The following is a 24,219-nucleotide window of genomic DNA, read 5'->3' on the forward strand; positions in this document are numbered from 1 at the left end:
ACTCAAAATCGAATGAAGATGCTTTGAAAATGTTTCTGTCCAAAGCCCAAAATTAATTATGAAAATGTATTTATTGATGTATGGTTTCTGCCATACTCAATGATGCTTTAAAGTTGTGAAGGCGAAAGATGTTTTTAGTTTTCTTTTCTCTGTTGTTTTGACAATGTATAATATATATGCTGTACTCTGGTCCTGCATGGCTTGTTTGAATGTACATGTATGGTGTCTTGTAAGCCCATGTGGGCTGGGCATACAATTGTATGCTTGATACAATAATACAATGTCATCCATCCATTCATTCATTCATTCATTCATTCATTCATTCATTCATGGTATGGTATGGGCAGTCTGGGTCTCTTTGTCCCATCATAACCTGATGCTGCCAGATGGTTTGTTGCGCGAATCCACCTGCCTCACAAGGTTAGTTCCATCATACACCCACCACCATTTCCTTTGTCTTGACAAAGCTCTCCACAAGGCCTCGTCCTCCTTCCCACCGCTGCCAGGGAAGGTGACAGGATGGATCCTCAGGGTGCCTCCGTGATGCTCGTCATCGTCTCTGACACGCAGCTCTCTCTGGAGTCAAACAAACCACAACCTGCCCATTCAATTGTTTATAGTCCACAACACTAGGAGCCTGCAGGGCCCTCAGCTTATCTTCTAGCCCTGTGGAGCAGGTCAATGATGCCATGATCCATTTGTGTTTGAGCCTGATAGGTGTAGCCTGTCGTGTTTGAGCCTGATAGGTGTAGCCTGTATCATGAGCTTGATAGGTGTAGCCTGTGTCGTGTTTGAGCCTGATAGGTGTAGCCTGTGTCGTGTTTGAGCCTGATAGGTGTAGCCTGTATCGTGTTTGAGCCTGATAGGTGTAGCCTGTATCGTGCCTGATAGGTGTAGCCTGTGTCGTGTTTGAGCCTGATAGGTGTAGCCTGTATCGTGTGTGACTGACACAAGAACCTTCTGCCCCACCTCCTCTTGCAGAATTCTTTAAGCAGAGGGCTGTTAGGGGCATGACTACCAGGGCTTGTGAAGTTGAATACGAAGTTTCAGGAAGAGTCACCTTAATGTTTCTCACTCATTTCCCTCTCTGCTTCAGGTGTCATGCATCTACCTGATTAAGGGGGCGTATAGGAGGTTTTGCTAATCCAATCACAGCTGGCCACATCCTTCCCATTCAGCCAATCGCAGCTTTAGCGGCAACCTTTAAGAACTGTTCCCTTCTCAGACTCTATCTGCTGTCATTTCAGTGCTGCTGCAACCCTCCTCCCCCCCATTCGCCTCCAGGTCGGAGATCACTACCCCCTTCATAATCACGATGACGTCAGCATGACGTCTGAGAGTCGTGATGGAGTCTAATCGCCAAAGACTTTGAACTTTTCATAACCATTGAACATTCATAATCTGTTATTCATAATCATTGATCACATGTAAATAAATCATTGCTCATGTTAATAAATCATTGTCATCAAAAGAATAGTGACCTCTGTCTGAAGTATAAGAGGTGACTGTGAGACTCCCCACAGGTGCACCACATATGGAAGAAATGTGTTGTCAGTGGTGGGTGGGAAAATTTGGAACAGTCTGCCATCTGCAATAAGGGAATGCCCTACATATCCCACGTTTAGGGCAAACGTCAAAGAATGGCTCAAAGCTAAGCAAATCTGTAATTATTTTAACTAGCCTATTCACCGGGCATTCCCTCACTGCACCTCTTGCGAGACTGCAAACCATTGTGAAACTGTTTTGTATTGTGCTGTGTTTGTGTAGTTTATCTTTTATTGCAGTGTTTGTGTGTGGAACTACTGTGTTGTAGCTGTGTGTTCTTTTTGTGAACATGTGAATGATCCTTAGTGCAATAATCCAGCATGTTTACATATGTATCTCTGATACTGTTGTTCATTAGTGTGCACTGTCCCTACTCAAATAAATCAATCAATGAAAGGTTCCTCTGTTGTTGTGGTACTTTGGGGATTGTTTAGGCAACTACCTACGTTGTGGTACACATTTAGGGTAGTTTGATTTACCTACCTGGGGTATTTTTGCGAATGTCTGGGATAATCTGCGCTTCTCTGGGGTACTTCCCAGTACTATGGGACAGTTTGGTACTTCGTTTGGGGTACTTGGTCTTGGGGTTATTTTGAGGCAATTTGTAGATATGAAGAACATTGCAGCCTTTTGGAAATTGCACTCATCGTGGATAATACAAATTTCATGTTTTTTATTCCTTTGGATTTTAATTCAATATTAACTCATATGGATGGTTCTGCAACCAGGTTCTGCAGTGAGAAATCACCCAATCAGAAGACAGCCTCCTTCCTCCTCACCTGGATTTGAGCAGTTTCTCTGTGGTGACAACCTAGGATTGCATCCCAAAAATCATCATGTTATGAGCAGGATAGGAGGTTTATACACAGCTAGATGTCGGAAGACATACAAGTCAACGATGAGAGCGGAAGTATGAATTAAATTCATCCATTTACCAGCCCACATTTTAAAACTATAAGGCCCAAAGACAAACACAAAGTTGGTCCAGGTGTGATGAAAGAGGTAGACTGCAGCTGAGTAGGTGAATAATTCAGTTATGTATTGGTCTGGCTCTCTCCCTGCCTTTGGGAAAGCAAACAGAAGAAGACACTAGGGGGAGACACTTTCTTCAAATGTCCAGCCTGCTGTATAGCTTTGCTCAGGACACTGTGCCTGCAGAGGATAACTGAGATTGTTTAATCCACACCGATCAATACAACCTGGGGAATCAAATTAAAAACAACTCCAAAATATCCATAAAACATCAGTGCAAGTGATGAAGCATTTTTTGTTTTTGTTTTTATACATTACATTCTTGTTACATACATGTTATCTATTGTGTGTTCAGAAAGGTGAGCTTGTGAATTATGTTTATAGTAAATGTAAATTATCTTCACAATTGTAGTTTCACTTTAAAATCAGTATCACTTTGACACTTTCAGCTGCCAATAAGAGTGAGAAAGAAGTGATTTATCATATCCCCTATTTATGTCTGTAAACCCCTACAATTTTTATGTTTTAATAATTACATCCTCATATACTGGCAAGAAAAATAATATATTATCCAATACTGTCTCAAACGTCAAGTAAAGGCTTTGAGAATGCGACATGATCACTGTAACAGGAAACAGGATGCTTCCTCTCAAAACAGCATCTCATAACATGACGAGTGAGTCCATCGCTTCTCTCTCACTTTGTTCTTCCACTCAGCTCTCTCTCTCACACACACACGTACACACACACGCACACACGCACACGCACACACGCACGCACACACACACACACACACACACACACACACACACACACACACACACACACACACTCTCTCTCTCAATCCCCAATTCCTCCACAGTTTTCATCCAAAGGCTTTTTGCATGCTGACTTCCCTCTAGTGAGAACCTGCTCACGTCTCAGCACTCAATACTTGTCAATGCTGCACTGATAAATGCTTTCAGAGAGCTTTGTGTCTGAGCTGAACTTTTCTCTCACCTGCTTAATTTACACAGTTCAACCTACTCACTTCATTGAGATTCTCTGTGGGCAAAAAGTGTTTTTTTATCTTTCGGTTTATTGATCAGAAAGCTGCATTTGATCTTCACATTTTATAAATGGAATGTCAATCATTTCACCTTTCATCTAAAGTAAATTCACATCCATGTGCTCAAAGCATGTAACAGATGCAGGATATAAAAGACATTACCCGTTCATTCATACTCACAAATGTTTCCAAGCCAATATAACTGTTTGTTCCGACCGTTGTCAAAGAGATCTCCATTTTACTTAGTAGGCTATACTATACTCATACTCGGTTAATAAAATGTAATAACCCCTTCATTCAGTACTAAACTTGTGCCATAAACTGACCCTGGTCATAAGAACAGGCTCTCCAGCCAAAGGTCAGTTCCTGTGACCTCTGGGAATGGAGAGAGAGGAGAAGTTTACACAAGCCTTCCTTGGCAATGTGAAACTTCTGTCTATGGGAGGTAGACATTTCATAATGCTTATGAAAGATTCCTTTGATGAGGAGATGATCACGCTACAGATTGCCGATAGTAATTGTTAGGAAAGCTTTCATTATGAATATATCATGAGACCCAGCAATTCATTTTTGTCCTCTGTACGGGACATCATTCTCCTGGTCTTTAATTTCAAGAACCAACCTGCTGCAGTGTGTAGAGGACATCCTAGGCTTTTCAGCGATATCACATTTGTTGGGTTGTAAACATGACAACATGACACATGCCCCGTCTCTTCAAAATGCCATCTAAACCACAGTGGCTCCAAGAGAGATATGTGGATATGGTGCTTCTGCATCAAAGATTGAGTTTGAATTTAGAAAAGGAGTGTATGAGTAAGTTTTCAGTAGTACAATAACCATCTCAATATGACACTGTTTGTCAGTGCCCAGTGTGGTGGTCCATAGGACAACTTACCTTTTTATTTTTTATTTTACCTCATTTTACAACATTTTAGAATGAATTTAGAACTACGTTTTACTTTGTTATATGACTCCCCTCATTTGTTACTTTTGTGAGCTGGGTTGTAACGTACAAGGGGAGTCATATACCAAAGTAAAAGTTAAAACAATAATTTATTAACTAAAACTAAGGGGAAATGGACGACACAAACTACATTAAGTAAATGGACAGAACAAAAGGTGCATCGGTGAGGAGGGAGAGAGTCTGAATGGTCTAAAGGTCTACTTAAGCCAATGAGTGCACTGGGCACAGGTGCACCTAATCAGCTTAACGACCCCAACACTAGCCTACTGCAAGACAGGGCCAGGAGAGCGGGAGTGGCATCACACTTTTACTTGTTTTATTACAGAAAGTGTATGAAACCCATGATCAAAATAGTCATACATACATACATTCTGTCATTGTGTTATGGTTAGAATTCTAGTGAAAATAATTCAATTCAATTCAATTTATTGTTGTCCACAATGTGGAAATTTGTCTTTGGCTTCACAGGTTTGCGTGCACACATGAAAAGTACAGTACACAGACACAGTACACACAGGATATGACAGGATACATAATACAACATAGAACAAGACAGCAGGACAACAGCACAATACAGGCAGCGATAACGAACATGGTTCTGATGTGGATGAGTCTGACGTTTATGAATTTAGCAGATTTATTGCGTTTGGTATGAAAGATTTTTTGTAGATGTTCTTGGTTGCTGCAATATTTGCAATATTTGATAAGCGTCTTCCCGAGGGCAGTTTTGTGAACTCATTATAAAGGGGATGTTTTTGCTGGGGACCCCCTGGACCCCTCTCAACGACCCCTGGGTCCACTGCGACTCCACTTTGAGAACCACTAAGAGACTTGAATAAAAAAATTAAATAAAAAAATGCTAAAACCTGTTTTCATGCACATCAGTCAGTGGTAGCAGCTCAGATTAAAGGGGCGCATCAGTCAATTTGAAAATCCACACAGATGACTTCTGTGCTCTAAGGCAGTCCAATCAATATTTTTTGAACAACCAAATATCCAAACCTTCAACTTCAACTGATGTGCTTAAGATGTAACATCTTGTTGCTGAAATACATCTGTTGTTGGACTGTCCTGGAGAATCCGAATTTGGCTGACAACATTTGTCACATATTACAGTATAATCTCTCTCCGTTTTTACACTTTTTAAATGATGTCTTGGACTATTTTCAATAATGAAGACTACTTAACAGCCAACGCCCAGTTCTCGTCATATCACAGTGCACGCCCCCTTTCTTTGAGGTTGTATAACTCATTCATTGTTAGGCTCACCCCCTTTCTCTGATGCTGTCTCCTCACCCATTCACAGTTTACCACACATGTGGTAATAACCAATCAGCCCAAGGTATTCCTCTCCAGCTGATCCCAATCACCTAATCAGCGTAGTATATCAGGGTCCATGTTTTACTCTGTTTGCTATGTGCTGTGTATGTGCCATGTGTCATTCTCAGTTGCTATATTCTTATTCTCAAATACACTACTGCCGCATGCGCTGGGACGCGTCATCAGTGATGTTATCTGGGGTCGTTAGGTGTTTCGGGTCTGTCAACATCATACACCCTCGCCCAGTAGACCCAGCCGAGGCCAATTAAGACCCCGACTCGCGTCCCAGAAGCCGCTCACGGATCAGCCTTACTACTCTATCTGCAACGTTGCCCGCGGGAGGGGTAAACGAGAACGCCCAATCCGCTGCAGTAGAGCTAGTGCTACGCCGCAGTATTGGCCCTTCGGTCCATGGAGGAGAGGATTGCTGATCATCATCGCTGAAGCAGTTGTTTTCGCCCCACCTCCTCCCCTGACCACCACCATCGTCATAACTCCTGATTGAAGAATTCCCTATGGGGGATTTCCTATCCTATTCTTCACTGACGACGCCCTCTCATCATCTCAGGAGAGCGTCATCATATCATGGAGTCATATGCCAAAATGTATTTGTTGTATCAATAAAGCTTGTTATACTTTCTACTAGTCTCTCATTATTGAAATACAGTAATACTGAATACAAAGGCCATAATAACAGTGTTTAAAAAATGGAATAATTCACAGCCATGAAACCTGCGACTCCAGTGTTTTTATTTGAACATAGAACACAAGTTTCTCTTCAGCTAATAAAGGTGCTGTGATTTTTGCACACCTTGTGAAGGGCTTTCAAGTCTGCTGTTCCTCTGAACTCGCCTTCTGCATCAATTCATAACCTCCCTCGACCCACGCTCTCTTTGTAATTGTATTTGCATTTGTGGATGTGATTTTCTTAAATGTACTTTTTAGACATGGAGCACAACACTCTTACTTTATATAGGATGACTTACAATAAACACAACACTAGAGCAATCTTAAATGTATTGGCATGGCAAGGGACATGAAAGTGCCATGATAGTGCAATAAGTAGAATAATTTATATAAGTCTATTTCAGTCTATTATCCAATTTTATAGTTGTGAAACAAGGAATTAATATCAATGGCTGCCACCAAAATGCGTCTGTACTTCAGTCCCAGTGATACAGACAGCTGCTGCGTGTGGAATGTCCCCCAACCAATGAGTTTTAGCTGTTAAACTGTCAAAAGTGCTGTTATTCGGATTTTGTCTTACCCATTGTTTCTGAAAACAAGCTGCTGGGCCAGATAAGAATTTCACACTTGTCCCCTGGAAAGTCAGTAAAGCCGGGCCTATTCATAAAACCTCAATGAATTTGAATACTAAAATAGGATCAATGGTCAAGTTTCATGCAGTAGCTTGAAGTACTTTTTTGGCCATGCATGTTCTTGTGCTATATTATTTAAAACTGCATTTATAAGGGATTAATTGTCTGAATTACAGTATATGCACAGCACACTGCTATATGGATAAACACACTAATGCCTGCCCCTTTTTGGCAATACTGTCATCATCTTTATCAATGTTATTTTATTATTTTTAATGCAATAAATAAGAGATCTATCACACCTTTTTCAATGGAGCCTATCATTCATACATTCAGGTCATCTACATGTAAAAATCCACAATATGTAGGTGAATGGATGTGATACTTTATTGATCCATGTAGGAAAATTCTGTTTTCGACTTCCCATTGAACAGGGAGGTCAGAGGTCAGGCTCAGCTACAGAGTCGCCCCCTGGAGCAGGTATGGGATTGGGGCCGGTTGCACAAAATGGGGATGGGATGGGATACCAGAAAAGCTTCTCTTCCGTTTATCGCAAAGCAGAGCGAGTGGGCCGGAGACCCATGTTACTGACCAAACACTCTATCAAGCCATTTAGCCTACACCTGGCACTAATGTGTTTTCTGTGATCAGATTGCAATCGGATAGTGCTTGACCCCATTAACCTGATTACATTTACACCTGGTATTAATATGTCTCCAGTGTCCACACATTGAGATCCAATTGCGATCGCAACAGGGAAGCTCCATAGTGTACAGTAGAGCAGCAGAAAAACATTGGTGACTGCTGTTGTATGTGGATTGAGAGGACGCATTCAGGGCCGGATTAATAGTACTATGGGCCCCGGGGCTATTCATTTTCTAAGGGTCCCCCCCCCTACTGCAAGGAAGGGACTGCAAAAAAAGATAGACGTTTTTTGGACGTTTGGATGTTTTTTAGCCATATTTAAAGGAATATCTCATTTTAAATTAACATTCAAAGCCATGTGTAAGATGTCACAATAAGCACTTTTATTAAAACAAAATAAAGTGCAAAGACTGATGGGTAAAACAGGCAGCTGCATAATACATGTAAATTAAAACTTAAATAGCCCATATTAAATAAAGATTTGTACAGGTTTTCCTCTTCTAAATACACAGCTGTGCAATAACAATAAAAATGTAAACAGAACAAAATTAACAACTGACCAAATACCAACTATCAATATTGTGACAATTATGTAGGGATGACTAGTGCTTTCACAAAATAGAAACACTGACATTTTTATAAATAATAATCATCAGTAATGTGGAAATAATAACTAAGTGGGTAAAGGCAAATAATACAACAGCTAGAACTGTCTGATAAGAAATTACATCACTTTACTGTAATGCAGCCTTTAAAACCAGGAATACTAGACACTTATCACCATATCCAACATCTAAGACCATTTCTAGTCTCATATCACCATTATGCATCCAGTCCTACTTCAGCATTCAGTATGCCAGGGGTCCGTCCCCAATTACTTTTCACCAAGGGCCACATTTTGCTGATGGCCGAGGGCCGGCGCCGGCGCGAAAGAATTTGGGGCATTTGAAACCAGATTTAGAGGAATAACTCATTTTAAATTAACAGTTGTGATGTCATTATTCAGTCTTAACCACCAATATTTGATCCTTTTCTCACTGGGTGGGTTAATTTAAGCATAAGTATTTAAGCATATATCAGTAAGTGGCCCGGGATTCTCAAAGCCTGTGTTAAGGGTTACACAAGAACAAAAATGCACTCTTGAAGCTAATTAAATCCAAAACCAAACAAGTTAATTATTTACATTTTTATTTCAAACTTCCTCAATGCAGAACAGTCATTTCTTACACATGAGATTACTTTTAGCCTTTTAGTCATAAAGATTATTTAAAGATATTCCATATTCCAGACTGAAATGTTATAACAGAAGTGGAGTATTGGCCAGAATGACATGAACATTTGGACACTTATTCAGCGGGTATTTTGCATGTTGCGTTCAGGTGCTTAGCCCCGGTAAGCCTGTGCATTAAACCGGGCCTGGATGCATTGCATTTACACTTGTGTTCAATATGGTCACATTATGTCCCTGACAGGGGCGGACTGGGAAAATAATTCAGGCCGGGCATTAGATACCAAGCAGGCCAGGCCGTTACGGGGGACACGCGTGCTGGCGTCCGAACGCCGTTTGAAGCCCAATTTGGGCCGTTTGAAGCCAGATTTGGGCGGTTTGAAGCCCAATTTGGGCGGTTTGAAGCCCAATTTGGGCAGAGTCCAATTTTACAATGAGATGCACCCACTTTAACCCTGAATAAAGTAATAAAACCACTAGTAAACCAGTAGGCGGCGCCTGGCCTGCTGTTCAGTGAGTGGCCTGACTGCGGGCACCATTTTTTTTTTTTTTTTTTGCAGGCCAGGCCAGGCCAGGCCACCGGGCATTTGCCCGACGTGCCCGATTATGCAGTCCGCGCCTGGTCCCTGACCACCTCCGGAGGTGGTTTGGCCGATCAGATCACAATCCGTCCTCAATGTGTCTTAGGGGCGTTTACACCAACCTGTACTTTCAAGTGCTCAAGCACTATCCGATTGCAATCTGATCACAGAAAACACATGTTAATGCCAGGTGTAGCCTAAATGGCCTCTCTATCAGTGATATGCTGTCAGAATATAGAGCTATTTTAACCATTTTAAATATATCGCACAACGGCTCTAAGGAGAAGACTTAAGGGTGTTTTGTGTAACCGATTTTATTTTGTCTTCATTGCAGTGTGCCTGGTAGAACACTTGGTGGTGCTTCCGCTCAAGGCCTGAGAAAACGGCTTGTCCCATTGTCTTAATTTTCACGTATTTTACCGGTCTCAGGTTAGTAACGTGTAAACACCTCATACATACCTATTAAAGTTTTAACTTTAGTTAATGCAGATCGGTATCCACCTTATTCCTAGCTGCCATGATGCCTTACGTGAAATATGGATGCTTCTTCCGGTGTAATCCTCCCAGCCCCCTCCCCCCGTTACGTTGCTGACACAGACACAACATACTGTAGCCTGTCTGTAAACGACAGCTGCAGGCGAACGGAGCAAATCATGTGCAGCTTGGCAAAAATCTTGTCGATAAATATCCAAGTTGTTCAAAGAGCAACAGAAATATCGGATGTGATAGAAAAATTATTACATTCCCTCAAATAAGTCGTCAAACAAGTGTTATTTATCGTGACAAGCAACTTTTTTTCCCCAGCGTCAGAGTTCTAGTCATGTTCTAGACCAGACCTTGCACCCGTAATTATTTTACAGTGAGGCATTCAAAAATAAGGTGAATAAGCAGCATTCCTGTTGAGTTTAAGACGTTTTTAATTAATATGCTGCAGCGAGGAAGGATACCTCCAAAATGGCAGCTAACAGTCACTTACTACATTATTACACATTACTATCTTGTTTGTTTACCAGTGCGCTCCCAAATGTTTTATTTTTATACATGTTTATCCTGTTTTACAAATATTCATGTATACTGTGACGAATCAGGTATTCGTCCAGGAACCAGGAGACTTATAGTTGGTACAGGCTTTTATTCCCAGCTTCACACACAGCTCTTAGCGGTAGCTACGCTACTAGCTCTACACACGTCTACCCAGCTTCCTCGTGTATCCAGCATCACCTCCGACAGGAAGTCCCACTTACCCCGTTCCCCCCAGGAACAACCCCACACAGTTCCTAGCTAAAACCCAGAATCGCCACATTATCTCCTCCCAACAAAGCCAGCGCCCACGCTGGCACCCACAAACCACACATACCCCTGTACCAAAACACAACAACACCCCAACATCTTTTTTCCCGTCACCACATCAAATTCCATTCCCCAACAACATTCCCACAGATCCTTTCAATTCCCCAACAAATAGTCTCTTCCCTTTTTCTTATTACACCACTCAATTCTTCGTTCCACCACCACCATCATTTCCTTACTTCACATTACCCACATCTTCAATTAACATTCCCATTCAAATAGCCCTTTTCTTTTTTACACACATTTCAATTTAACAATAACCCATCCCATTTACATCATTTATTTTCTCTTTTCCCATTCATTTAAACCACCACCATTTCCATCCCCCCTTTCAAAGCTTCCGTCCCACCTGAAGCACACTAGTCCCTCTCAACCCCCAGTGGGGTCAGTCCTCTGCAGGGTGACTCTCTTCAGCCCCCCCTCTGTGCCCTACAGTCATCACATGCCCTGCAGTAGCTCCGCACATCCTCCTTGTGTTTGCCCCAGTAGTAATGTCCACGGATGCGGCTGAGTGTCTCTTCGGGCCCACAATGACTGTATCCAGGGCCCTCGTGCGCCCCCCTCAGTGCCAATTCTCGCAGGCAACTGGGTACAACCCACTGGACCCCCCTTTTTCCATGCCCCTTTCTCTCCAAAACCCCATCTCCACCCAGATGCAGGTCCAAAAACATGTTCCACAGTCCCTTCGTGGCACCGGAACACGCATGCATCTCCTCCACAGGGGGCCGGCGTCCGGCCGCCACCCACGCGAGCACCGGACCGATCTCCGCATCCTCCACCTGCCTGCGTCTCCACTCACCCCCGTCGACATGCGTGATGTGCCTGTCCTCGTCTGTCGGGTCCACATCTAAACAGTACTCCTCGTCTTCCTCCACCTCTTGCACTCGCTCGTCCTCCCGTCCCCCTCCCCCAGGGGGCGGCGTGTTCAGGACAGCAGGGGGAACACAACCGGCATCGATCTCCACCTCGGCTTTCTGCACAGCAACCGTGGGGGGTGTAGAGCAGCTAGGCTGGGCCGGCTCCTCCGGCATTAACCCCTCTCGCTCACCTGGAGACACGAGCATCGCTCTCCTGACTGTAACAGTGTTGCAGATGATGTCTCTCTCCTCCCTCTGGCTGCTCACATTCTCCCCAGCCTGTGTCCCTCCTCCGTCCTCTACACTCTCAGTGCACTCTCTGGCTAAGTGCTCAGGCGAACGGCAAGTCCAACAGAGTCTCACCTGCCAGCCGCCTGCACGTCTCTCCTCTCGCGCTGTCCTCCGTTCCTCGACAGCCTCTCGACACTCCCTGGCTAGGTGCCCAAACGCTCCGCACGACCAGCAGACACCCGGCCTTCCCCAGTACCGTTGCTCCGCGTACCTGGTCTGCCTCCCGGGACCGCTGTGACACCACCTTGCCAGATGACCATGTTTCCCACACGTCCAACACAGTCTCTTTTTCGGCTCCTCTGTCCGCCGTTCTCCACGCTGCGTTACCTCCGTGCTCAACAAGTCCACACGCTGCGTGACCTCCCGCAGCATCCGCATCAGCTCCACTGCCCAGGCAGGCGTAGCTTCCAATAGCCATCTGACTTCTTTCAACAAACGGGCTTCCATGCCCGCAAGCACCGAGCTGAACCCCGGAGTCAGCTCCTCTTTCCCCCCCTTCACCGATGGGCATTCTCCGTCGCACACCATCGCACGTGCTGCTCGTAGCAGCTAGCACACAGACAGCTAACCGCTACCGCTAGGACGCTCGAGCCTTCAAGCCATCGATTCCAACTTTCTCCGTTCCTTCTTGCTCTTTCCCCTCTTGGCCGACGCGGAGGCGATACTTCATGCTTTAACTTCTGACACCAATGTGACGAATCAGGTATTCGTCCAGGAACCAGGAGACTTATAGTTGGTACAGACTTTTATTCCCAGCTTCACACACAGCTCTTAGCGGTAGCTACACTACTAGCTCTACACACGTCTACCCAGCTTCCTCGTGTATCCAGACTGGCATCACTTCCGACAGGAAGTCCCACTTACCCCGTTCCCCCCAGGAACAACCCCACACATCAGTTCCTAGCTAAAACTCAGAATCGCCACAATACTGACACCTGAATGATTTGAAAAAAAAAAGTTTGTGAAAGTTAGAAGATTGCATTGAAATTGCATTGCATTTGTACAGCTGTTAGCGTATGTTGCCAATGTTTTGACTTTACAATGTGAAACACTGGCAACATAAGATAGCTGCTAGATTATTACCTGAAGAATTGAGCGATATGACCTGAAGACGGTGTTGGCCTGTTGCTTTAAAGGTCCCAATTCGTGCAGCTGTAACCTCTTAAAAACGTGTGTCTCTGGTCCATAAAACATGATTCTGGATTAATTTGTCGAAAATATAGCAACCCCGTTTGTTGTGATGGAGTTCTCACTTCCTCATCTCATCGCTTCCCAAGAACGGTCTGTTTCTATAATATATTCAGAACTAACAGTTCCCATTGGCCGCTGAGGGAGAGCCCGCCCCAGGCTCCCAGCGGCCAATCAGATTAGCGTCTGTGGACCAGCACGCTAGGTTGCGAGTTATCGTTAACTTAACGGTTACTACGCTAAAGAGGACATCTCAAAATGCCTAGACTTACCGAATGCACCTCTGCAGTTGCTGGATCACGTACAGTTGGCGTCGCTCCAGCTAGAAGTGTTAATTTTGTGGCTATAGACAAAATGGTGCAGGTAGCTTGTGTGAGAGAGACCCGCGCAGTATGCGTGAGGAAGCTCGTGACGTCCCGATCCCCCGTCTGGGCAAACGAAGCGTTTGGGGGTGTGGCTTGGAGGAGACTGCTTGAGAGAGCTGTATAGGGACAAATCCAACTGTGGCAGTTCTGAGCTTGTGACCACTCATTACAGAGAGGGCTGACAGCAGTATATATGCATTTACAAGTAAAAACAGCTTTTGCACGGAATGGGACCTTTAATGTTTTAATTTACTTACAAGTTCTGATACCCGTTGGGGCACACAATCACTGGTCCTTTAGTCAGGCCACAGCGTTGGCATGCAGCCTCTCCTCTCTCTCCCCAGAGGGCTTTCATAGTCCATTTCCCTGGCTGTTTCCAACTCCTCTCAGGTGTGCTCCATCAGTAGCTAATGAAAGGAGCTCCCCATGGTGCTGAACCTGTGATCACTTATTCTTGCCCATTAAAGGTCTCATTATGCTTTCCGCATCAGCGAGGAACGCGAGTGTCCGCGCGGAAAAGTGACGTCAAATCAGCAGACACGCCCTTAACCGTCCCTAATTACCTAACTAAAAAATCCAGCTCCGTTAGGTCACCCGCAGGGGTGCTCTTTACACTTCCTGAAGATTCAGCCCGATCGCACATAAAATGGCATAGCTGTGGCTGAACACAATTCTGCTCACACACACTCACACACAGACACTTCGCATTCTTATTACCCGTGGGACCCCCCTGGGAATTAGGTCCCACTGGTCTGGAATATCAAAGTGATCTCCAAAACACACTCAAATTCATTATAAATCACTGATTACATCATATCACTTATAGAATTAGTGAGAACTATACTTCTTTGTGGAAGAATAAGTATGATTTTTATTTATTTATCTAGGCTACTTACTTTGTCACAGGGTGTAATAAAGTAATAAAGCCTGTAATAAAAGCACTAAGCCACTTTCACCTCTCCTGGCTTATTGCTTAATTAAATGACAAATAGGGGGAGGATTGGTTTGCAGATTGCCTGAATTGACGTCAATTGGATTGGTTAGGTGACAGAGGCAGGCTCCGCCCCCTCTGGGCTAAGGTAGAGCACGCTGAGAGAGGGAGGCGGGGCGGGAGGGAGCAGGGGGCTGAGCTGATCCCACGTGTGACGCTTTCATTCCCGGCTCAGTAATATTCTCATAGCGGGGCTTTGCATATCTCCAGCCCTATCTGTGTGTGTCTCTTACTCTTACTGTAGTCCCAGCCGATAGTTTGCAATAGATATGGAAGGAGACGGGAGTCAAGCCACATCCGGAAGCTTAAATGATTCACAACATGACCCGGGGTAAGAATTGTTTCAAATTTAATCTTAAGGTACGATGTTTTTTCATGTTACAACATCTTGGAGAGGACTTCGCCTGCCGTGCTGGATTCGTCCCCACACAGTACGCACTTAAACCATGCACGGCTCTGCTTTCCAGATGCAGTTTGAAAGAGCTTCAGCTTCGTAGCGAGAGTAGCCTCCCCCTTGCCTTGTTCAAGATTCAATGTAATTACCACACGCGAATGTCTTTTCTTTAGTCTTCCTTTATCCTTTAAGGTCGCTTTTAGAAGTAGTTAGTCGTCAAAATGGCCGAACTGACATCTGGACTCACTTCTGCTGTGTTTTCTCCTTACAGTAAAATGTTTATCGGTGGCCTCAGCTGGCAAACCTCACCAGGTGAGACTGTTATTCTCTTTCGCTCCGTAGCCCGCTATTTCTTGTTGTTTTGTCGCTATAATTGGGTGCTTAGTTGTAGCTGCTGCCGGTATCCGTGCGTAGGCTATGTGCACCGTGCAGTAGTGTACTGTATGGGATATCTCACTAGTGTGTGTGTGCTGTGCGCACAATGTTATTTTTGATCTCCGTCCATCTGAAGTCCTCTATTCGACCCCTATGCGCATCGCGGGGTGTTTTTTGAATCACAGTGACAACAGCATGCCCATATGTTTTTGTCAAATGACCCGACACATTATTCTCTCTATTCACAGACAGCCTTAGAGACTATTTTAGTAAATTCGGAGAAATAAGAGAATGTATGGTGATGAGAGACCCCACGACAAAACGTTCAAGGTAAAGGCTTTTTTTTTTTTTTTTTTTTTTTTTACTTTTCCTTTCCAGTGTGTGTGAAACGATATCGTTTACTTTGCCCGTGTTTAGTGTTAATCCTGTGTATGTGTGTCCGTGTGTGTGTGTGTGTGCGTGCGTGCATGCGCGCGCGTGTGTTGTATGTGTGTCCGTGCGTGCGCGCCTGCGTGTGGTTTCACAGCAAGCAGATAAGCTTAAATGCTCACTGCTGTAAAGCTGCGGCCGAATGCAATTTGACATTGACTTTGTGACTGACTGCACCACAATGTTGCTGTAGTGTCGCCTTGTATTGTAATATGCCAAATAATGACCCTGCTAAAGCACTTCCATCATCTGGATTTCAAAGCGATTTACAATTATTTGGTATTATAATAATAAGGTTATCCAATGTCAATTGATATGCAGTTTATTGTGGTGAAATTACAATATTCCTCTCTTTTATTTAATGGAAAAACAATGTGTGATGCCCTTGTGTATAATGCATTTTAACATTGTTGTTGTTGTGTGTGTTTTTGTTTTGCAGAGGATTTGGGTTTGTCACGTTTACAGATGCTGCCAGTGTAGATAAAGTCTTAGCTCAACAACACCACGAATTAGACTCAAAGACGGTGAGTTAATTTCATCTGCATTTGTATGATATTTTCTTTCATCTTTTTTTGACACTAGCAGAGCTCCGCCAGTACAGAGCAAATGTCTGACTGTGTGACTTTTATTTTATCGCCTGAGGCCTGATGGTAAACACCTTTTAGGTTAACAGGCTGTTTAGATCAAGGTCATGTATAAGGGGGCAAATGTATGATGGTCCCTTCAACACTAAGCCTAGCAATAAAATACCACTCCGGGGTGAATATTATATGTGTTCACTTTCACTCCTCTGGATGAATGAGGCTGACACGCCCCCTTCTTGGCTGCAGCCACATGTGCAGTGTGCACATATCTCATGTTCGGCTGAAGGGCGTGCTGTCTCAGGCACAACGTCTCACGCCGAGCCAGCAGATATTACATATAGCATCATGCCTGATGCGCTGATAAGTGGGATAATATAGCTTCTAAACAACATTTCACAAAAGCTACCATTGTTTCTGTTGATCTATTATTTTGTAGGAAACCAGTCAGAATGAACCTTTGCTAAAAAAGACACTATCTAACTATTGTGTTAGGAAATTATTGAATTTTTTAAATACTTATGACAAAATGACAACCATCCAGCAGAATTGTGTTAAGAATAATAAATAAATAAATACGTGTGTGTGTGTGTGTGTGTGTGTGTGTGTGTGTGTGTGTGTGTGTGTGTGTGTGTGTGTGTGTGTGCGTGCGTGCGTGTGTGTGTGTACTATATATATATATACTGTATAAAGCTTTTTCTAAATTTACTTCAGTACTCAAGGTAATTCTCTCTCTCTCACACATACAAACACACACTGTGCTTGTTTCTGGAAAACTTAGAACTATTCTGGACTGTACTTGTCTTTTCAAATTTGTCAGCAGATGAATACTTAAACATGTTAGTCACTTTTGAAGAGATGTCTGTGTAGCGATGGATTAGACAGTGTTCTGTGTGAATTATATTTGTCTGGGACTTAGGCACAGTAGGTGGTAATAATATCCAGACATGCTCACATAGACTCAGACATGAAATCGTGCATATTGAGAAATAAATGCTTTGTCTGCTGAAGGGAACGTAAGATGGTGAAATATTCTCTCTCTCTCTATCTATCTATCTATCTATCTATCTATCTATCTATCTATCTATCTATCTATCTATCTATCTATCTAGATATAGATATATGTGTGTGTGTGTGTGTGTGTGTGTGTGTGTGTGTGTGTGTGTGTGTGTGTGTGTGTGTGTGTGTGTGTGTGTGTGTGTGTGTGTGTGTGTGTGTGTGTGTGTGTGTGTGTGTGTGTGTGTGTGTGTGTGTCGAGTGAACCGTAGAATCAGGTCCGGCTATTCCCCGCAGTTCCCCTGCTAGACATGACTCAATAAACCACTTAGGGTGCTTTCACACCTACCTCGTTTGGTCCGGACTTTCGGACTTTCCAGTTTGATCCAAACCAAAATGACAGGTGTGAAACCTCCCCCGGACCACGGTGGGCACCAAACGCCCGGTCCTTGGTCCGATGAAAAGAGGTGGTCTCGGTCCGGACCAAGCTGGACCATGGTGCAGTTCGCTTGCAGTGTGAAAGCACTTTTAGGATAGTTCGGACTTTAGGACCAAATACAGGAAGTTTCACCAGGCTATTATAAGAGGAATCATGAGAAATGAGCTGTGGGAGCACATGGGGAGAGGAGGAGACCAAGTTTGTAATTGAAATATGGTCTGACGATGTTATAAAAGTCAAATGGAAAAAATACCGACACTTACCAGCTATTTTCAGAGAGGATGAGAGAGAGGGGGACGGGAGAGCATGTTGCATGTCACCCAAAATACTAACTAGTCCATTAATTATTAAGTATCCGACAACGCGTGCAGGCAGGGGGAATCACACACAGACACACCATGCGCAAAAGAATGACAGGCGATCCAGTCAGCTAAAGGTGGCTATTTTATGGAAATAGGTGCTGCTTTTATGTTGAATGTATGCTTGAACAGTCTCTCCTAATGATCCATAAATCATAATTAGCCATTTATTGTTCCAGACTTGTATCACTGTCGACAAGGAAGGCAGCATTAAACTGACAGATTTCTGAAGTTTGGTGTAAAATATGCACTTCATGCCAGTGGTGGCTGGTGAGCTTGGCAAGGTCGCCGCCGAAAAAAATTTGGGCCTTTTTTTTTTCTCTTTTGCAGTTTGAAGACAGATTTGAACAACATACAAACAAAACAAAAGCTCAGACACAGCTGGAAAACAAAGCAAAGCATACTATTGAGTGACAATTATAATATGGTGCTACCACCCATATAAGGGTGCTTACATGCTTATAAAAGCATATGGGTTATACAAGGGGTCAAGACAAACCAGCTGAGCAAGTCACCCACCGCCCCTAACCTCATCAAGGTAGGCCAGAAACGGGTCCCAAATATGTCACTCCTATACCCTAATGTAATCTCAATAGCAGCACCAGTCTCCTTCAAGGAAACAAGATCAATAGAAATTATTAGGCTACAGACCGCTTTATAGATCCACACTGTTACAGCAGGCAACATCAAACTTAATTTCAGTTTAATTCAATCACACAAATTACACCACGCACCCCCATATAGATAAGATTTTGTTCCAGGGTCCCCCATCTGATAAGAGTTTTGCTTTTAGATGTTTTATCACAGACATTATATGAAACCCATGACCAAAATAGGAATTATAGTGAACATAGATTAATCCCCCCTTTTTGCTGGGGACCCCACTTTGAAAACCACTAGCTTAGGCTACAACTGTTGCAAGAAGGTGAATTTTCACACATTTTCAATGCAGATTGAGGACAAATAAGATGGATTGTCATCTGGTGCATTTTAACGTTAGGCGCACCCAGGAGAAAGAGAGTTGAAGTGGGAATAATTTCTGGCTGAGCAATGTAATGCACCTCAAAATAAAGTAAGATATTTAGGCTACAGTTAGTCTGTCAGTAAAATGTTTGATGGATGAACAAATCAATCAAAAACACTTGACTACGTCCAACATAGGCTACAAGTTTCGTTTCATTCCATTGAATTTGGCAGCGCGGAACAAAACATGGAACGAAACGCATAACGAAACATGCAAATTGCATGTTTCGTTCCATGTTTGGTTCCGCGCTGCCAAATTCAGTTAAAAAATGTGCGAGTTTAAGATCGCCAAATGGCGGGCTATTCAGCATAAAACAATATAATACGAAAAAGTAGCACTGCTTGGTGGACGCCGAATTTAGTAGAAGACCCGGATAACTCAAACTTAATTGACTTACTTGAATATCCATGCTGTCTGTAGCCGGTGCGAGTGCAGCCGATGAGGTTAAATTATCCCAGTGTTTGCTTCTGAGCCTCTGTGAGCCTCCGTGTGTACCACGCTGCCCTCTCTAAACTCCGCGTAATACAATGCAACGACTGTCTGGCTTGTGAGCTAACTTACTGCTTGATAATATAAAACATAGGAAAAGAGAAAATATAGGTGCTACTGTCTGTAAATCTATCTATTAGCCTGTCATGTCTTCATTTCCTCCATTTCATCATGGTCATCACAGGCAGTGGATTTCACTTCCTACTTGATTCAGCGTGAGAGACCAGTGCACAATACAATGTCAATCAATGTCAGCAATCTATCCAACCAACAACCAATTAGATTTCACCTGGTTTCACCAGCCTAAGGGCGTGCTCCCTTCCAGCTCAATCTGATTGGTTGGAAAACACATCACTCTCATGTGTTCTCTGTGAATTGCAAGTGTTTTTCAACCAATCATATTTTTTCATTAGATAAATTACCAAATAAATAAACGCCCACAGGGCGAATGTTTTTTTATCTGCCTACTCCACGCTGGGACCAGGGCCAGAGTGACTCGTCTGCATGGAGCTCTCCTTTCCATCAGTTCAGGTCACTGTTGTTGAAGCATTTTAAGCATATAAGAATATAATGAATGAAAAAATGAGCATCTGCACATAAGAAAAAACACATTTGATTGATATTTTATTATAAAAAAAAATATGAAAAAAAAAATGAAAAAAAAAAAAAAAAAATGATAATTTTTTTTTTTATATAAAATCCCCAATCTAATAGAGGAGGACCATCCTCCTATGCCTCACTGGAAAAACCTCCTCTGCTTCATGCAAGTGAGAACGTTAGCCTACACTCTAAACGCGGGCAGCCTGGCATTCTTCAGCTTTGAGTTTGGATGGCAGTAGCCTATATTGTAGTCATAATAATGTCTGATTTGGTAGTTTTACGATTGGTGTGAGTCAACCTCCAAAACGCTGTTTCTTAACACGTTCACTGCCAATGACGTGTTAACACGTTTTCAGAATCCAGCTGTTGACTGCCAACGACGTGTTAACACGTTTTCAGAATCGATTTTTTTTTTTTTTGACGGTGGGACGTTGATCTAACCCTTTTACGTCTCCTACACCAGAATTGGAGGTATTGAATGTGTATAATCTATTTTACCGACCCACTGAGTGTCGACATGTCTCTCCACAGTAGAAAGAGGCGACCCAAAACTGGAGGGAAAAGCGCGAGGAAGCCGTTCTCATACTGTAAAATTGATGGCGAAAACGCTTTCACTTTCGCGCTGATGCACAGCGGTGGCAACGGTGGGGGGTTCCAAGAATAGATTGGATGCACACTTTGAAACACGCAGCATAAATATGACCAGAATCGCATCAAAGCTCTCAACCAAAACTCCACGAAACGAGCGAGTCCACCCAGACTTCCTCAAACAGCGGCCGCGCAAACAGGCAGCAGCCAGGCAGCAGCAACTTCGTTGTGACACGCCCGCTGGAGAGCCAGGGAGGCAGGAGGAGAACACACACGGAGGGAGGAGTTGGAAGCAGAGGGGGGTTTCCTGCTGTTATGGAGGAAATTACTGTTCAAAACTATTGTTTAGATGTCTGACTCTTACTGATGCCAAAAATGAATGGTTAAAGTGACTGTTCTATCGAATTTCACAAAAAGCCGTTTATCTCTGAATAATTTTTCTGACGCTGAAACCATGCTGTATTCAACTGCTAATGCTTACATAACTACTAACTCTACAAACTAACTCTTTTAGACAGAGAAAGCACACATTCTATTAGTTCTTTTGAGATATTGTGTGTTCACAAAATCTTAGCAGAAAAGAATCCTCGGGTCTTGAAAGATGAGCCAGAATCCTCAAAAAAAACCTCTGGCAGAAGCTAACTACAGTAAAAAAAAAACGTCTGGCAGTGAATGTGTTAATGGCAAAATAAATAACGTTACCTCAATATTTAGGTCACTGCAACAAACCCATTCATACAATAATAATAATAATAAATTCACAAGATGCCGACGTCAGACGCACGCCAATGTACAAACCAATCATTGTCAAGTATAGGGAGACGCAGCCCACGTAGCTACAGTATGTCATGTAAAGTCCTTTGGTCCGCGGGCATAATTGCAGTGTGAAAGCAAACCTAACTGGACCAATGTATATTGTAACAAAAACATGAATTTGTTTTGGACCTTGGTCCGGACTTTTAGGTGTGAAAGTGCCCTTAATCTCTTTTCTACTCTTAGCTCTATCTTTATTCCAATGTTCTCAGAGATCGACTAAGCGAATGTTTAACCAAACTCCATTAAAAAACATGCCGTTTTAACGGAGGAATACAGCGGGATAACAGGCGACTCACATCCAGAATTGACATTTTATTCACTTACAGTAACCTCTCTGTGGATTATATATATACCGAATTGAAGAGTGTCGTCTGGTAATACATTTTACGTAACTCTGTATAATCAAGAACCGTTAAATTAATATGCGATGTTTTTCATAGCGAGACAACGGCATGCACGTGTAACCGCAGCTCAGCAGAGGCAGACAGCAGTGCGCTCTCCATCCCCAAAAGCCTCCCATCATGATATCCTCCACTTCAGTCTGAATATCAGGCTAGGATGTTTTCTCTTTACCTCACATTTATTCAGAGAACGGGGTTAATTTCCCTCGTTTGAGGGTTTGACTGGCGTCTGGCGATGTTTTAATCGCGTCAAGTAATTGAACCTCCTCTTCACCATTCCTGATATTACGCATAACGGTAGTGGGTGGAAACGTGCATAATAGCCTACCGCATTTTCTTTTGGTGACTTTCTGAAAATTCGATTAAAAGTTGTGATACCTTTGGATGGAAACCCAGCTAGTGGAGAGAGGAGTGTGTGAGCGGCTTGTCTCGTCTGATCTCTCCCACCAGACTGATGATCAAAGCGAATATAGCCTACTCGTTTAATTCATTGAAATGCGTGAATGATTAATTAATATACATGAACGTTAATACCGGGCACTTATCACCCAATAGCCTAATGCGCAGGGTCATCTCCTTGTTAAATTGTCAAACGGGCAGATGAAAGAAAATAAATTATTCCACTTTTAGGCTACTTTACTCACCAATTTGGCTCTCTTCCAAATAGTCCAGCCAAGTAACTACGTCCGTTTCTTGAAATTATTAAATAGCACGGGGACATTTAATGCTTTGTATGTGTTCGCTTAGCACATCATCAACGCCCCCTCCCGCCTGCCCGCTCCACGGCACCGGAGCATAAGCTGCGACCTGCTCAACTAGAGCCGCAGTGCAGCGATGTGGATGTTGAGCCGCAGTGCAGCGATGTGGATGTTGGACTAGGGCCGAAAATGCGGGAGCACGCCCAAAACGGAGAATTGCTTCTAAACATGCAGCCCATTTGACTAAGGTGTGGTTATGGTCAGGAGTTCACTGTATGTTTAGAAACAGCTTTGGTGTAGTGATTAGCGTGTGGGCTTTGGAAGCAGGAGGTCGGCGGTTCGAATCGACCCCTGGGAAAGCCCTCAACATGGGTTGCTGCAACTAACTATCAACACAACGCCGTTACGTGTGTGTGTGTGTGTGTGTGTGTGTGTGTGTGGTCAAATCTGAATACTGTATAAAGCAATTAACAATATAGATTATACCAAAACGTGAGCCTAGGCATTATGGTTGTGTTGTTGTTTCTTGTATCTTTATTTTTGAGTGCCATTGTGATGGACACAGAAAAGTGAAAGCTTGAGATTTGTTAGTTGTTCAGTGGACTTTAATTTGGTCCCTTTCCATCTCTTTCTAGCAGAGTTGTGCAAAGTTTGCAAAAGCGCGGCTGGTTGACACACTTTGTATGAGGTTTTCTGGCCACTTTTCAGAACAGCTCAGCGATGGAGGCCTTATTTCTCCAAAGGGGTTTATGGGGTTTGTGTTTCCTCTCCTGTTCCAAAATTAGATATTTACCATCTGAAAAAAAGACACACACACACTTACAAAATTATCAATAGCACTTCATTTCAACACATTATGGGGCTTTCTAAGTAATTTCTAAGTAGCTTAAGCTCCTGGCTTACAGACATGTTTGTTTGATATTTTAACGATGTCAGATGATTAACTTAAAGTGTAACTAACCCCCAAAACACTTTTTTTCAGCTTTTAACCAATATATATGACTTTGGGGGTGATGTGTGAAGAATTCTGGTCAAAATTTCCACATTTGACACCAAACTGTTGCCATTTTACCATTTGTATCATGTTTCAGCAGCATACCTGGCATAAGCGCCCTCTAAAGGTCGAACACTGCTTTTTTTTCTTTTCTCAAATGAATGGGATATTTGACACGTCGTGACGTCACGGTGTTCCCAAAGACTATGGGATTTCAAGATAATTACTCCCCTACCCCCCCTGTACCCTTTCGGCTCCTCAGAACTCCAAGCCTATTCCTATTGAAGTTTGCTCTTAAAATACTGAACCAAACGTCGTCAAAGTTGGCACATGTCTTAATTATAGTTAGTTTCCCGCTGAATGTGTCACTAC

General features: G+C 43.2%; 1 protein-coding gene across 1 annotated transcript in view; it reads left to right on the forward strand.

Annotated features, from left to right (window-relative positions):
- Positions 1–14,933: 14,933 nt before the first annotated feature.
- LOC310788377 (RNA-binding protein Musashi homolog 2-like) overlaps positions 14,934–24,219 on the forward strand; it is a gene marked incomplete at both ends in the record, with an annotated part of 592,153 nt that continues 582,867 nt past the window's right edge. Inside the window, 4 exons of the mRNA XM_083649940.1 lie at positions 14,934–14,995; positions 15,330–15,370; positions 15,682–15,763; positions 16,302–16,386. Coding sequence (XP_083506066.1) covers positions 14,934–14,995; positions 15,330–15,370; positions 15,682–15,763; positions 16,302–16,386 — 270 coding nt within the window. The remainder of the gene's footprint in view (positions 14,996–15,329; positions 15,371–15,681; positions 15,764–16,301; positions 16,387–24,219) is intronic.

Source organism: Poromitra crassiceps, assembly GCF_964638095.1.
Source record: "Poromitra crassiceps genome assembly, chromosome: 1".
Taxonomy (NCBI): Eukaryota; Metazoa; Chordata; class Actinopteri; order Beryciformes; family Melamphaidae; genus Poromitra; species Poromitra crassiceps.